Consider the following 16526-nt stretch of genomic DNA (forward strand, 5'->3'; position numbering starts at 1 on the left):
AAAAATGCATGCACTGTTTGTAATAGAGAAAAACTGGGAAAAAAAAAGGTGAAATGTCTGTTACAAGGAAGCAGTTAGTAGTAGTTACATAGTTTATTTCACCATAAAAAATGGTGAGTTTCTCATTTAACATACTCACTGTTAAATGAGAAAAGCAAGGGGCAGAATGATACTTTATGGTCCCATTTATGCAACAAAACAAGATATCTTTGTACATAGGCACCTCTCTCTCTCTCTCTCTCTCTCTCTCTCTCTCTCTCTCTCTCTCTCTCTCTGTCTCTCTCTCCCCCCCCAAAATGTGCAGAAGAGGAAGGAGATACATCAAATTATTGAAAGTGCCTACTCTTCTCTGGGGCAGGGACATGATTGGTAGTAGGTGAGAGAAAGTGTGTGGGCTGCTTACATTTTGCTATGTATACTAATGTATTGCTTGAACTATGGCAAAATATACCCATGAATCACTTATGCAGTTAAAAAGAGACAAAACCCACCACCCCAATGAATCTATGACTTTCTGAACTCCAGATTAAGGGAGAGACCCTAGGAAGGAAGGCCTGTCCTCCCTTGACTAACTTAGTCCTCTTCCCATTAACCTCTCTGCCTCTTTCCTTTATTGTCAGCTCCATCCCTTACTAGCTGTGTATTACTGAGCAATCTTCATAAGTTTCAGTTTCTTCATCTATAGTAAGGATATTATAATAGTACCTCTATCAAAGTTAGCTATTATTACGGTGACGGGGACTCTACTTCTTTGACTCTTGCTGGCCTATATTCTGTGCTTAGATACACAATCACTGGCAATGGGCTTCTCTGTTTGCCGCCAGTCCTTTCAGGAAATCCTATCTCTGTCCAAGCATTGACACCTGACTTTGGGAAGTCCCCATGGCACTCCTAGTTGTCCTGTCCCTGGCCACCCTTTTGGCCTTGCTCAGGTAGCTGCCAGGGTCCTGCTGTTACTAGTTTGCCTCCGAAACTACCTGGGCTGGGCTTTTGGTTCATGAGATGCCTGATCAGTGACATAGCCTAGATGTGCTTGGGAGCATCTGTTTTTTCAGTGTTGCCCAGTAGCCGTCATCTACCTGCCAGAAGGTGAGTGCTGAGTCCCTGAGGATGGACAAGTGTCTGTGTGGTGTTTCACTATCTCCTCTGAAGGTCTGTGCTTTAACAAACAGCTTGATGTAGAGCTGCTCATGCATACTTTTAGGCTGACTTCAATAAGTTCTGGTGCAGGCTATCTGTTAGAGAGCCAGTCTGGTCCACAGGATCATGTTACCGCATGAAGCCAGCACCAGACTGAGGCCATCTCCATGCTGAGTGGAATGGCGGCTGCGAGGAGGGCTATTCCCACCCTTGTGTGTTCTGCTTTTGGAGGCTGTCAGCGGATTTCAGCAGGGGGACTCCTTAGTATTTCCAGAGTAGTTGACAAGAGACACAGCAAACTTCTGCTATTTGCAGGTATTCCCTGTTCAGCATCACTGACAAAATCCTCTTCCCCACCTCTGTCCCAGCTGTAAGTGTTCATCCTTCTAATCAATATAAGACAATAAAACACACTTTTCCTTCTTAGAAGTGAAACAACAAATTACCAGCTCTCTGCCCTGGGTAAACCAGTCAGTGCAGCACAGTTCCGGCTGGTGCGTTTAAAGAGAGTCTCCTTCCCTTTAGAGAGTGCCGAGAGGGCCTCAGCCTGGAGGGACCACCCCCTTACCGATATGCCCCTGTGGCTCTGCGTCCAGGAGCTTCCTGGTTTACATAAAGCTGCCACTTTTCTGCAGGGTTATTCTGATATCTAGATGATAATATCTGCCGGCAAAGTTATTTTTGAAATACTTGAATGAAAATTATCATGTCAAGAATGTACATTACTGCTACGATGAGATTTAGAATGCATCAGCTGCCTTCTGAAAATCTGAAATGACTCTCCTATAAGCGAAAGAAATGTCATTTAAAGGCATTTCATTAAAATGAAATAGGCGTTGAGAAAATTGGTTACTTGAAAAAGATTCAACTTATGAGCCTCAGCTTACATACCATATTCTACAATAAATCCTAAATGAGTTGAGTGTGAAAAATTGAACAATATAAAAAATCCTATAAGTAAATTTAGGAAGGTATTAAACAGATCCCTGACAATGAACAACCTACCATTATTATTATTACATTGACCATTTCTAAGTATGAAAGCAATGGAGGAACTCATAAAAGATCAATGGATTTGACTGTATGAAAAATAGTAATGTACTGTAAATTATAATGTACCTTACTAGTCACTATTATTACTGGTAAAACAAAGGGGAAATAGTGAGTTGCTTCTTTGAGAACCTGGAAATTAAGGAATTGATGTCACCTAATAAGAGCTGAACTAGCAAAAAATCTTCACACAGCTCTCCCTGAGATAAAACCAAGAGCATATGTGATATCAATCATTGTGCCTGTCCTACCCATACACTTTTTAAAAGAGAGAGCTTCCTCCCCTTTGCTGCCTAGGTGGCCACTGACATACAAGACCTCTTTTCCTCCCTGGTCACAGTTTCCTGGACCAGAGGTGGGTTCCTGACCCCAAAGCAGCACATGCTTAAGCCTGCCAGCAGCTACTGTCCTAAAGGCCTAGAAAACACAAATTGGTCCAGTCAAATTCTCTTTCTCATACCTTTGAGCTAAGAAATAAGCAGATAATTAGCTCATTAGCCTTGGGAACTGAATATTAAAGGATATTTTCAGGTACGGCTGGGACCAGGGAAGACCAAAGCCATGAGGAAGCGGGACTATGGTCAGCAGGGCCAGCTGGTTACAAGAGCAGACAGACACAGAGGGAACCAGAGGCACTGAGGGAGGCATGGAGGCAGAGCGCTGGGCTCCAAGGCCACCCTGAGTCCTCTTGGCTCTCCAGGTCCTGGTTCCAGCTCCTATTACAGCTTGGAGGGGCCTCAGATCTTATGATCATATCTTAATGAGATTCTTGTCATCACCATGCATGTAACCTAACCCTGAGCTAACTCAATCAGGTTTATATTTCTAAAATCAAAACAGCCAAACTAGAAGTGATTGCTTCTGTGACCCCAAATCCTATGCAAAGTGACTTGCGGTTCATCCTGGAGAGGTAGGAGTGGGATATAATTATGGTTTAGTAAGAAGAAGCCTCACAAATGGTGCTTTATCGTGGCTGGTGAAAGAGGTATTGTGTGCAGAAGGAGGCTGGTCAGGCTGGAGAACAGATGAGTCAGGTTGGCAATGGTGAATGAGCACTGTCCAGAGAAGGCAGGAACTGGACCAAGGCCTATCACTGCTGCAGGAATGTTCACTGCTGTGGGCAATGGAAGCCTTCTGAGGCTTAATTGTGACCATGGGAACCTCTCTCTCCGAAGTCTTTACTTCTCTTTGTTTTCATTCCCTTTGCCCTTGGAGAGGCCCACTTATCAGCCTTTCAACAACTAATCTAGCTTGTTTCCTGAGAGGAGGTGCCGTGGATAGAGGTGGTTTGAGAGTTCCTATCTATAAAAGAACATCCACCATGGTAAACACATAAATTGCCTCTCTGATTTGCAGTCCATTCGACTGGCATGGGTCAGCCTTCCTCCATCCTCCTAGCCAGGTCTCGGACCTTGGTTCACTCACTAAGGTAAGACTACTCTGTCAGGACTCTTGGGAGGTAGCCATCTATCTCTTTTTGGTGGCATTCCAACCAAATCATTGCTTCCTTCTCTCTATATGGTAATTATTAATGTTCAATCTTGCTAGTGAATGTACACTACAGCCCTCCAACTTGCTTCAAATAATTTTTTTTGTTTGTTTGATCTCTAAACTTTGACAGCAAAACATTCAATTTCATGAAGATATCAGTCATACTGGTTATGGGTTGTTACTCAGCTAACTTCATGTCTTGGAATATTTTGCAATTTCAGTGACACCTGAACTGTTACAGAGAGACCTTAATGAGTCATCTTTGCTCTTTTAATCTCTAGATACCCGAGTCATCTCAGAAAGATGCTTTTGTGTCTTGCTTTTCAAGAGTCCCATGATCTCTATCATTTAATTACCTTCTTGTCAAAATGTTCTTTCACATGATCAAATAAATTTTCAATACAATTGCGAATTATTTCTTCCTTTTTTGAGTCTCTTTAAAGCTGAATTATAATTTATCGGTTTCTCTGTATATCATCAAGTAATATACCGTTGGTTCTCTTACAACCATGTTTCTTTAACAGGAATTACCTCATATGCAATTGGTTAACAGGAAGTGATGTCAGTGTAATAAACAATCTCATTTGTTCACATAGGATTTTCTCCTCGTATGTTAAAATTTTGCACCACCAAGTTAAAGCAACTGAATACAAAGTAAGCTGGCACAGCCGAGCCCAGGAAGCTGTGGAGAAATGCAGGACTGAACTGCAGCACCCTTCCCTCCACGTTCCTTTTTGTGGTCCAGTGTGTCTGCGTGCTATCTCTTAAGGGGGGCTTATTGTGCTGCTCTCCTCCATCTCTGCGTGTGATGCTCATGTCTCCATCTCTCAGCAGCCTCAACCCCTCCTTAAATCCTCTTCTATCATGATAACCTTACTTTGGAAAAAAAAGATCTGACGTTTTAATAATAGATTGTGTTTCCTTATGTATTAGGAATTTATCATGTCATTTATATCATTATTTTTAATAGGGTTGTAACTGGTTTTGTTAGAGCTAAAGCAGCATGGGTTCTGAGCGGTCTTCCCCAGTCTTAATTTTCCTATAACCCCTGATTTTTGAGCATGCCGTTTTGCATTTATTCCATTATGGCACCTATACTTAAATCCAATTTTTAAGCTCCCCATTCACAGCTTTCTTTTTTCCAGGATAAATAAGTCTAACTGTTGTCTTTTCTCATAACAACTACTACCCATTGCTTTACAGATGTCTCTTATTTCAGGCCATAGATAAATTTCTGTAAGGTCTGCAGTAAACATAATTTTTGTGTGCTTAGCATTTCTTCCTGTGGAGAAAGATACCTGCTCTATTCCTTAAAAATTTTGTTCAGTTTATGTGGTGCAGATGGGCTAAGCACCTGCCTGAGGAGTGGGGGCATGATCTAGGCCTAGTCAATCAGAGCGTTTTATTGCCCTGGATGTAGGGATTGGTTTAGAGATGGGTACATGACTTAAGCCAGGTCAATCATTTGTCCCTCCAGTGACTTTGGTCAGTGTTGTTGGGCAAGGTCCCTTTCACTGAAGTTACGAATTCTAAAGACCATGTAAACTTGGAGTTTCCAGGGGCATCTTGCCACTAACTGGGGAGAGAGGCTGTTAGACAACATAGTCAAGCAGAACTGAGACAAGGAGGGAGAGAAGAGAGGAGAGAGAGATGCATTTGAGGCTAGTTGTACTCCTTAGATTCCCCAGTTACCTGAGACAACACATTTCCTTCTGTTCTTAGAGTCAAACATTGTAACCAATGCAAACTGGGTACAAAAAATTAACTGAAGTTTTTGATAAATGTAATTTTAAAAATCAGACTAAATACTCTAGTGCACTAGCAGAGCTTGTTATTGAAAATAAATGTGGTGCATCATTTAATAAATCAAAAATTACTTTGTAACTTTTAAATCATCCCTTTACCTGCTTTTCTCTGAACCATTTCTATTCTTGTGGAGATCTGGAATTACTGAGGAAACACAGTATAATGTTGACATGGAAATGCTGGGTAGAGGGAAGGGATGACATCTTGGCTTTTATGTTTCTTATTTTTGAGAATGTAGTATTTTTTTTACTCTATGGTAACACATTTTTATTTTCTGGTCCCCAGTGACTCCTATGACTGCCCTTAATCAGGCCTTCTCGAGTCCTTATTTGTGCTGGTTTTGGTACATAAGCATAAATATTTCATTATACCTATCGCTACTAAACCACATCTACGTTTATGCTTTGAATTCTCTTGTATTTTTGGAAGCATCAAAAATTGTATACAGTCTGAAAACTGGAATTGTATACAGCCTGAAAATACAACCCTTTCATCCTGTTCTCCAAACCACTGAAAATGATAGTTGAAACACATGTGGGACACCGAATCCTACCAGAGCTGTGCAAACTAGAAAAAGGTGTGTCTTCCTATGGGCAGATGCAATGCTGAGTGGCACGCGTGGGATGCAGAGCAAGGGCAGGCTGGACTTCAGCCCCACTCACTCCCACAACTGGGCCTCAATGTGCCAAAGATGGCCTGTCATTAATCACGCTACAAAGAGCCTTTTAATTTTGGTGGGCAATGCCCGAAGCTCCTGAGGTAGGGTCTAGTTTGAGCCTTTTGTTGGGAATATCATGTAGGATAAAGGCCAAAGAATGAGGGAAACTGAATAACAACTGAGAGAAATTTAAACTCAGAAGACAATGTCAAAGTCAGGTAAATGTGAATTTATGGAGATCATATATAGTATTAAAAAGTTCTGGAGTTGGACAGAAATTCTAGTTTGGCTGCTTACAAAGGCCACTTCACTGCAACTCATTAAAAAAACATCTGGCTGGGCGCGATGGCTCATGCCTGTAATCCCAACACTTTGGGAGGCCGAGGCAGGTGGATTACGAGGTCAGGAGTTCAAGATCAGCCTGGTCAAGATGGTGAAACCCCGTCTTTACTAAAAATACAAAAAATTAGCCAGGTGTGGTGGTGTGCACCTGTAATCCCAGCTACTTTGGAGGCTGAGGCAGAGAATTGCTTGAATCCGGGAGGTGGAGGTTGCAGTGAGCCGAGATCGCCACCACTGTACTCCAGCCAGAAAGAGCAAAACTCCATTTCAAAAAAAAAAAAAACCTATAAAACAGTGAAAATACCATATTTCATAGAATCTAAGACGATGTCAACTGGAAGACCAATCCCCAATACAGAGATTTTTTAAATGTGAAAAAAAAAAAAAGGCCCAATGGGCTGGTTAAATGCATCCTGACAACACAGGTGTTAAGAGTGTAAAAACTGTGTCTCTAAGAATCTGTGACATATATAGTAATACCCATCTTACAGGTGTGTCTCCTCCCTATGAGGATTAAATGAGATAACATAGGTCAAGTTCTCAGCCCAGCCTGGAGTGAAGTGCTCAATAAATGCTGAAAACTGCTGTTATTGCTGGTGTTGTCCTTGTATGGAGCTGGCAACAAATAGTAACAAAAGGATATACTTGATCTGGGTCATCATAATCTAGCAAAACAGCCTGGATGTTGTCTTTTCCTTACTCCAGGATAAGTTACAAGAAGCAGACACGCAGGAGGTAGGTCCAAAAGTAAACCTCCAGTGAAGCTTAAGTACAGAACATGCACAGAACTGACAAATAGCAAAAACAGTCTGGTTTATTCTGCCGACGGAGACCCAGATCTGAGAAATGATTTTCCCAAATCCCAAATGTACAAGAGAAACATTTTTTAACAGGGCATTGGTCAAATGGTGGGTTGGGGGGTTCTTTGAATTTGGAGTAGGGGGAAAAAACTTCCAGAATGTTTTGCTAGCTTTTCCAGTATTTGTTTTTCTTTTTCTTTGCCTCTCACTAACAGCTTCTTCTATTACATTCCCCGTGATTTTTGAATTGATTGCTGAGTGCCTCACTAGTGAAAACCCGCTGTGCAGCCTCCTGTGATGTGAGTTTTCATTTAGGCCTGGAGGGGTCTGTGGAGGGATGAAGAGGTGCCAAGAGGTGTCAGTCAGGGTCTTTTACCTGCCTGCAAGGCAGCTGTTTCGGGACTAGTCTGGAGACAGCCTTAAGCCGGTGAACAGCCATTCATTGTCCTTTGTTGCCAAAGACAATGCTGCCAGTGGGAGAACAGTGATGTAAAAAACCTAATGCCTGGATTCTAGTAAGCAAAAACATGCCTGGCTTATGCCACCGCCTCTAAAGCAGTCTACTTCTTTTCCCAGTTTGGGCTCAGTGGCATTTTTAGAGATATGACAGATGGAAGCAGGGTGTAAATGAATGTGTGCAAAACCCCAGCCCATGTGAAGAAAAGCAGCCTAATGATCTTGTATATGGAACAGGTAGATACAATAAAAATGGCTCTCTGACGAAACACAGACTCATTATTTTTCAAGGAGATTTTAAATTGGTTACTTCTCCCATTTCTTATTTCAACATCAGGATTGATGTAAATGGCGCCTAGAGAAAGACGAAAAGGAGTTTGTAGCAAGAGTTTATCTACCTAGTTGGGTTGACTTCTTTTAAGAAAAGGAAATTATATGGAAGTTCCGACTGACTGATGATGCCATATAAAAATTAGATATTATACAGTCACTACTAAATTGATAGCCTTTAGGGAGTTTTGAGAAGGAAGGCAGCTCAAGACGCAGCTGTGGATCACAATGTCAGAGAAAAAACAAACTACCTGAGGAGACAGTGGCAACCTGAACTTTAAACATGTGGGCTGACTGGTTTGCAGTTCACAAATACAGCTTTTGTTTGTTCTCTGCAGGCCAATTACATGTGTGCCTCTTGGCATCTTACTCTTGCCTCGGGGTCCAGAGGCAGGCTGTGGCCCAGTTTGGGAGTGGAGCTGAGTCACCATCCTGTGCAGACAGGGCAAATTCATGCCATGCTCCTGCCTCCTGCCTCCTGGACTCACTGAAGGGCTCCTTGGGGACTGCAAATTCCATCTGATTTCATTTCTCCCCAAGAAAAATGCACTCACTCATATCCCAAATTTCCAGAAACTAGTGTCCTTCAGGGTTACCTCAGAAATTTTAAATGTTAAAAATTTAAAATTTAAAATTTAAATGTTAAAAATTTAAAATTTAAATTTTAAATGCACAAGTTCCACCTTCCTCCTCCTTAGTCCTAACCGGTGTCTGAGATGTCGTGATGGCAGGCTACTCCCTGAGGTCAAGCACCGTGAGGGCTTATTCAGTAATGTGGGTGAGTCTCAATGACCCACTCACCTGGGCCCCTTGGATCAGAGCACAATTTGAAAGACAGGTGGCCAGGAGATGGGTCTTACTTCGCTATTTGCATAAAGTGAAGACTGGCATTGGCTTTTTAGGCATCACTTAATTAACTATGTTCTTGGTAGCAGTGGAAGCTTGAATCTCAATATTGATGTGAGTTCTACTTATTATTTTCTGGAAAAACCAAAGGTTTGCTTGTCCAGATCTTCTCCTAGCATATCTGGACCCTTTGAGTATGAATTATAAGCGGACATCCTCTCTGGGCAGATCAGTGACAGCCCTCACTTGGTTGGCCCTTGGATCTTGGGCAGGAAACACCTGTGCAGCTTCTAAGGCAGCTCCCAACCTGCCTGATCTTCAGAATGTGGCAAATTTGTTCCACCAACATACATGACTGCACCACAGTTATGGGGAATTTGTAGTTATTTCCATTGTACTCAGAGTGAAAAACTAAGTGTATTAGTATAGTCCACTGGTGCCTTCCATCATTAGTCTATTTCATTAATGTTGGAATGGTTTTATTTTGGTTTACAGAGTAAGATTTTTTTAAGAGCAAAACTTTTTATTATTTCTTAGGGAGAAGCAGTTTATAAAAGGTCTCTCTTATCCCTCCAAGGATGAAAACAGACCACTGAGTTCCTTGAGGTTAAGAGGATGCTGACGAATTGGCCCCAGCTCCACTGAAGTCAGCTTCCTCTTTCCCCTCCTTCTCCCCTTCAAGCCAGGTAGACTATCACTGCCCGCTGTCTGGGACTGGGCTGCCCCTCAGCCGAGTGTCTGCCTTCCTGCCTGAAGGAGATCAGCCTAGAATCAATTTCTTATTGGGTTGGGTGACTGGACCCTCTGAGAATCAGATAAGCTATGGATGGACCTTATCTTCAGAAAAATACAAACATTCCTAACTTCCAGTTTTTCTCATGCGGTTTTAGGATGTTCAGGAATCCAGGTCAAGAAAGGGGTTTGAAATCTTTTTTTGTGCCAGCGATCTTCTGGCAGTCTGATGACCTTGCAGGACCCCCTCTTAGGATAATAATTTGGTGCATAAAGTAAAATACACAGGCTTTTAAGATAAACCAATTAGATCGAAATAGTTATCAGAATTGTAAAACCTTTTGTGATACAGAAATCTGTATGTGCTTTTATATCAATGTATTAAATAAAAAGATCTAATGGTGAGTCTGTAATTTTGTACTGATGAGCACAAAAGATACTTTACAACGTCTGCCCCTCTGTGATGTGACATGAAAGGCTCTGTGACTTCCACTGGGTTCATCATTGAAGTGGTGCTAAACTTCAGTTAGAGGTTAGTAAAAATAGAGGAGCATTTCTCCCCTATCAAGATCCTGGACCTTAGGTCAAGAACCTCTGAGACACAAGGATTCTGAGTGTGGCTTGTTGGGTGTGGCTCTGGGTCTGGCTGCCTCAGCCCCTTCTGTCTCAGGCCACAGAGGGGCTCCTGTTTACCGACTGAGACAAACTGAGGCTATCGTGACTTTTATATTCTGTTAGAAAAATTAAAGGGGGCACTCACAGTGGCTTCTGTCCGGTCCTCACTTGTAGGGGGAGAAAAGGGGGTAGTAAGAGAGACCAGCGGGCCAGCTGTGAGCCAGGAACTGCTGCCTTCTCCAGCACAGAGGTGACGCACAGGAATCGCCTCTGTGAAGCTACCCTGGGCCTGGGAGATGGGTCTCTGTGGTATCTTTCAGTTTGGGATGAAAAAAACACTGTCCTCTTACTTTAAAAAGGATTTGAGGCTGGGTGTGGTGGCTCACCACCTGTCATCCCAGCACTTTGGGAGGCTGAGGTGGGTGGATCACTTGAGGTCAGGAGTTCGAGACCAGCCTAGCCAACGTGGTAAAACCCCATCTCTACTAAAATCACAAAAATTGGCTGGGCATGATGGCATGCATCTGTAGTCCCAGTTACATGGGAAGCTGAGGCAGGAGAATTGCTTGAACCTGGAAGGTGGAGGTTGCAGTGAGCTGAGATCGCGCCACTGCACTCCAGCCTGGGCAACAGAGTGAGACTCTGTCTCAAAACAAAAACAAACAAACAAAACCCAAATGAACAACAACAACAACAACAAAAAAAACCCCACGAGAATTCGAGACACATTTTACTGAGTTGCCTCTTGCCTTAACTTCACCTTTGCAGGGGTACTCACCTAAGTGGGGAGTCCCTCTGTGGCAGCCTCCACCCTGGGAAGGCACGATGGCTAGTTTTTGCTTCTTATCCTCCCACTGGCTTACTGAATGATGCTAAAATATCGTACCTCTGCCAAAAATGCTAAGTAGAAGCTTTGGGAGGTATAAGAGTGTTTCACCATACTTGAAATAGGAAATGACGTCTCACTGTAACCGTGAAGTTGTGATTAGCTGAGCTACTGCTGAAAAACACCAGAGAAAAGCACAACTCTCTGATTGGGATGCTGGAGCTCAGGTCTGTCTGAGGATGAAAAGTTCAAGTTCTAGACAAAAGAAAGTACTTTCCCTGCTGGGTGGCGGGAGGAATCACATAATTCCTAGGGAAGGCTCTCAAAGCAGCTTCCTTGGCAGGGGCTCTCCTGAAACTGGGCTTCATGGCCATTTGGAGGCACATCATGACCTGATTTTCACCAGGAAAATGGTTTCTGAAAGAGGCTCACAGAATGTCATCTGCTTACCAATTTTACTTCTTGCTTCATTTATACTTTCTCCCAGGGCCTTGGCTTCAGAAAATCTGGAGGGGAAAAAAAAAATGAAAATTGTAGTTTTTCTGTTCATCCTACATGATATTTTAAAAATAATAGATTTCTGAGAGGCCACTAATATATGATGAAACTTTATTGAAAGACACAAAAGAAAAATCTAAATAAGTAAAAATATATTAGGCTTAAAAATAGAGAGAAAATTGGTATTAATTATAGGTATTGTTAATTTTTACTCTATCCAGCACATAATTTGTATTCTCATATTCTCTCATTTATGGCTTTTAATTTACATTGTTTCATGATGTAAGGATATCAGAATAAAGCCTGGCTGTAAGGTTTCTGTACTGTGTTCTATTGATTATGATACCAAGATCTTATAACCAAAGAATATATACTTAAATAACTTTTTTCTGATTATAAAATAATATATCAGAGGTTATAAAACTATGGCTGGTTATGAGACAAATCCGGCCTGCTGCCTGTTTCTGTAAATAAAGTTGTCCTGGAACACCGCCACCCCGATTCACTGGCGCATTGTGCGTGGCTGCTTTCATGCTACAAGACAGAGTCGACTAGATGTGATGGAGACTACGCAACCTATGGCACTGAAAATATCTTCGACCTGGCCCTTTATAAAAGAAATTTGCTGATTCCTGTTATATACCATTATTAAACCAGATTTTGAAAATATAAAAACAAGAAAAAAATTCCCAAGTACTCCTCTACCCAGAAATAAGCATATTTGATACAAGTATCCACCCAGTCTTTTATAGAGCCAGTATTTATAGGGTTGGGATCATACTGCAGATATGATTTTGTGCCCTGATTTTTTTTTTTTTCACTTAGAAGTCCTTCCCTATATTATGAGACACTTACCTTTGATGGCTGCATGCTAGTCTACCAGATAGTTGTGCTAATGTTTAGTGAGTGATTCCTTTATGTTTCTGGCCTATGTTTATGAGACACCCATGATGAGCCAACTATGTGCTAGAGAAGCAGAAAGGACATGGCCTAAGTGAGAACATGTAGTTCAGTCCCTATACATAGTGGGCTCTCATGAAATGTTAGTTGCTTTCCCTCCCCTCCTTTCTTCCATGAAGTTAAAGAGACAATTGAAAGCCTATGAAAGCAAGCACCTAATATATGGCTGAATTAAATGACTGTGCCTTGGAGGGTGCTAGTCATGCCATTAGAGTTTGACGAGGGAGTGACCTGTCCATGAGTGAGTGGAGAGCCGTCAGGAGAGCTTCACGTACAAGGTGGGAGTGACCTGGGTTTTGTGGGAATGACCTGGGTTTTGTGGATCCAGAGGAGTTTTTAGAAAATGTTTTATTATGAAAATTTCCAAATATACACAAAATAGAACAGTAGAAGGAACCCTAACATACCCAGCATCATATTTTATTAATTGTCCAGTTTTATTTCAACGATTTCCCCTCCCACCTCTTCTCTTCTCACCTCCCACTCTCTAATATCCCGGTAAATCCCAGATATCCTATTGCTTTATCCTCGAACACTTTAGTTGCCTGGGATTGTGTTGGAGGAAGTGAGCAGAGGAGGGCATTCCAGGCAGGGGAACAACATAAGCAAAGGCCAGAGTGCCACGACTGCTCTGTGTTGGATGGAAAAGAAGTATGAATTATGTCATTGCTATTTTCCAACTCTGTCTGCTTGGCCTGGGACTGCAGATAGGAGATTTTCAGGGAAGGGGACTAAACTTTTTCTCAATGTTAGCTTCTTGGGACTCTGCCCCTGGCTCCCTTATTAAGGCTGGTCATGCTCATTGTAGATTATGTATGTCCTCTCCTCAGCGATGGCCTGTCACCTTCCAGGGAGAAGTACAGTTCCACTTGATGCAATTCAGACATTTACACGATTCACAGGTCACTGTGCTGGGCTCTATGGGCTCACATGGCCTCTGCTGCTGGGCAGGGATAAGGCGACATTTGCTGCAGGCCATTCAGAAGATGAGGACCATCTTCAACTCTCCACTCTGCCAAGGGAGGGCCTATGACCATTTCATCCCTGCTCTGTCCATCCTCAGTACCTAGGATTTATAGGATCTGACAGTCACACGTTGCTCAATGAGTGACTCCTCCCATTTCCTGTTCCATAGACTTCTAGAAGCTTTAGACTCTTTGGAATAAGGAAAATATAAGAGCAAGGGTGCAAAACTGCTGAAATTCACACCAATGCTAGAAGAAACCAGAGTACAGATAGAAAAGGAAGATAACACAAGCAGAAGAGGGACTTTCTACTGCAGTGCTGCCCAGAGAAGCCCTGACAGACCTGGGATGGAGTTCCCCAGCCTTGGCGGTGCCCAGATGTGTCTGGGGGGCCTGGCAGAGGGAGCCGCTGAGTGCTGTGGTCAGCCCTCTCCAAAGAGCCACCCTGCTCCAGAGCTGGCAGCAACTGTGGGGAAAGCCACGAGCTGTTCCTCTCTTGCTGTTGCAGCCCAGTCCTGAGCTAAAAAGGGCTTCCCCACTGGAGAGGTGTGGTCTGAGGGCTGTGCAGTCTTCATGAGACCATTTTCCCATCACTCTGGAAGTTGTCACCACTCCAGGCCACCCCACCCACATGTGTTCCTGATCCCTGGTTGTCAAGACAAACTCTGAAAGGCCCAACCCTGAGTGTGGAGAGGGAAAGAGCAAATGTCAAGGGAGGTGGGAGAGATGAGAAGGCTAAGGACTTGGTTAGGAAAGATGTGAGAAAGAGGGTGACCCCATCAGTGCTGCCATGTTCTTCCTGGCCCACCTGCACCTCCACACCTCTCCAGCCAGCCCCAGTCTCCCTCCCTCCTCACTTGCTCCCTTTCCTCCTGCCCTTCTGTCTGAATTCTGCTCACCTAAACTTCACCAGGGGGAGTTTCCTGCCTCCTGATTTTCTAAAAGCACATCCTCATCCATGAGATGGCCAGAAGCCAACTTCTGGCCAGGGGGACTTTGCACCCCTGTACAATATCCTAAGGTGCTGCTCGCTGCTGAGGAGATGTGGCCTATGCTGATGAGGCTGCACCTTGATGAGGGGCAGGGAGGTTGTGTAACTCAGCCAGGACCACTGACGACCGCCTGAGGGTTTCTTTCTACTGGTGCCAAAGCATTCCTATTAGGGCATCATTAGTTGTGTGGCTGACTTTGGGGAATGGAAGGTAGCTGGGTGCAGTTCCAGTGTGGATGCAGGCAGGCTGCTGTGTCACCTGCACACAAAATCCTGTGCAGGGGCAGGGGCTAGGCTTGGAAGGGAGAAGGAATGCAATGCTCTGGTGTTCTACTAGCCTGGCTTCCCGTAACACCCAGCCTCCTCCTCTATGGCTCCCACTGTGTGCCAGGCAGGTACTCACAGACCCTGGGGAAATGCTCAGTCATTGGCTTCCAAGAGCCCTGGCTCTTCTGTCTTTTTCCCCCTCTCTCTGGCACCTCCTTTTCAGTCTCCTTTGCTGACGTGTTCTGCAGCCTGTTCCTTGAATGTTGATAATCCACAGGATTTTGTCCTAGGCCCACTCCTCACGTTCCCTGCTCCCTATAGGCATTCCCTTTATGCCAGCGTGTCCTTGGCTATCTCAACTGACATCTCTCAAATTTCCATCTCAGCCCTGCTTTAGTTCCTGACTCAGGTATCCAACAGCCTGTTTGATACCTTGAAGATAATTAAAATCGACTGTACCCCAAAATAACTAATCACCTGCCCTGAACACCTCCCCTGTTCTTCCTGTTGTTCCTGTCTCAATGCATGGCGTCATCACTTACGGATGGCTCATGTCAGTAACCTGCACGCCACCCTTTGCCCCTGTCTCTGTTAGCGCCTTCCCTCAATCCTGGAGTTTCAGCCATTCTCCATCCTCGATGTCTATCAGAGCATTCCAGTTAGCTCCACCTGCCTGAGAGCAGAATGCTATCATCTCTCTCCCAGATTCTTGCAGCCACTGCTTGCTCCTTCCCCTGCATTTGCACTGCCTGTCCGCAGGCAGGCTAGTCCCCACACTTTAGCCTAAGTGAGTCTTCTTAATGCAAACCTGGTCCTGTTACTCCCCTGCTCAAAACTCCCCAGTGCTTCCCAGTGACCTCGGGAGAAAGTCCAAATTCCCTAACAGAGTGAAGTAGACTCTTCATGCTCTGACTCCTGCTGCCTTCTCCAGCTTCTTCTTTACATCTCCCACAACCTTCCCAGGCTGGCCTGAATCTCAGTTTCACACTGAATCAAGTGTCACACTGTCTCTCATCTTGGGGATGTCCCCTTTACTTGGAGCCTGTCTTTTCCCCTGGCTAATTTCTGCCTAACCCCTCAGTTTCCACAGTGATGTCTCCTCCTCTGGATAGCTCTCCAGGACTGTGCAGGTCTACAATGCGTGACACCCCCAGGTGCTCCCCAGCACCCTGCACTTCTGCCATCATAGGCAGACGGCATACTATATGTGAACTGCCTGTTTACTTGTTTGTTTTCCTTTCAATACAGTAAGCTCCATGAGGACAGCAACCACATCTGCTTAATTCACTCTTTATCTCTGGGGCTTAGAACAGGGGCTTTTACCTAGTAAGCATTCCATAAATATTTGTAGACTAAAAGAAGATAAGCATGTGAGCAAGTGTGTGTGCAAAGGCAATGTGTGCAAGTGAAGAGCACTGAACTGGAAGTCAGAGTAGGACCAAATGCCTACCTCACCTCTTAGCAGCTGGGTCTCAGGCTCTTCATTTCTAGGATTAGAAAGAGATGCCTGTCAGGGCTGGGTTGATGTGGAAAGAGCATGCATGCAAATGTGTTTTGTGTGTCATAAATTCATTATGACCATGGCCTGGCAGTGTAGGAACCCCCAGGAGGGAATGTGATGGACTGTGAGGTGGGAATGTGTGTTGGAAGCAGTAACCACAGACAATAGTTTGTCTCAGCAAACCAAAGAATTAGAAGGGATCTCTGCAAGTCAATGGTCAAGGACACTCGAGATGGTTGCTGAGTTTCTCGT

The 16526-nt window shown here is 43.9% G+C and overlaps 1 protein-coding gene across 3 annotated transcripts in view; it reads right to left on the reverse strand.

The window, feature by feature from the left end:
* KIF6 (kinesin family member 6) overlaps positions 1-16526 on the reverse strand; it is a 385185-nt gene that overhangs the window by 73317 nt on the left and 295342 nt on the right. For all 3 annotated transcript variants that reach the window (XM_010389731.2, XM_010389732.2, XM_010389733.2), the window contains one exon: positions 11543-11598. In XM_010389731.2, coding sequence (XP_010388033.2) covers positions 11543-11598 — 56 coding nt within the window. The remainder of the gene's footprint in view (positions 1-11542; positions 11599-16526) is intronic.

The sequence above is a fragment of the Rhinopithecus roxellana genome, chromosome 4 (assembly GCF_007565055.1).
Source record: "Rhinopithecus roxellana isolate Shanxi Qingling chromosome 4, ASM756505v1, whole genome shotgun sequence".
Taxonomy (NCBI): Eukaryota; Metazoa; Chordata; class Mammalia; order Primates; family Cercopithecidae; genus Rhinopithecus; species Rhinopithecus roxellana.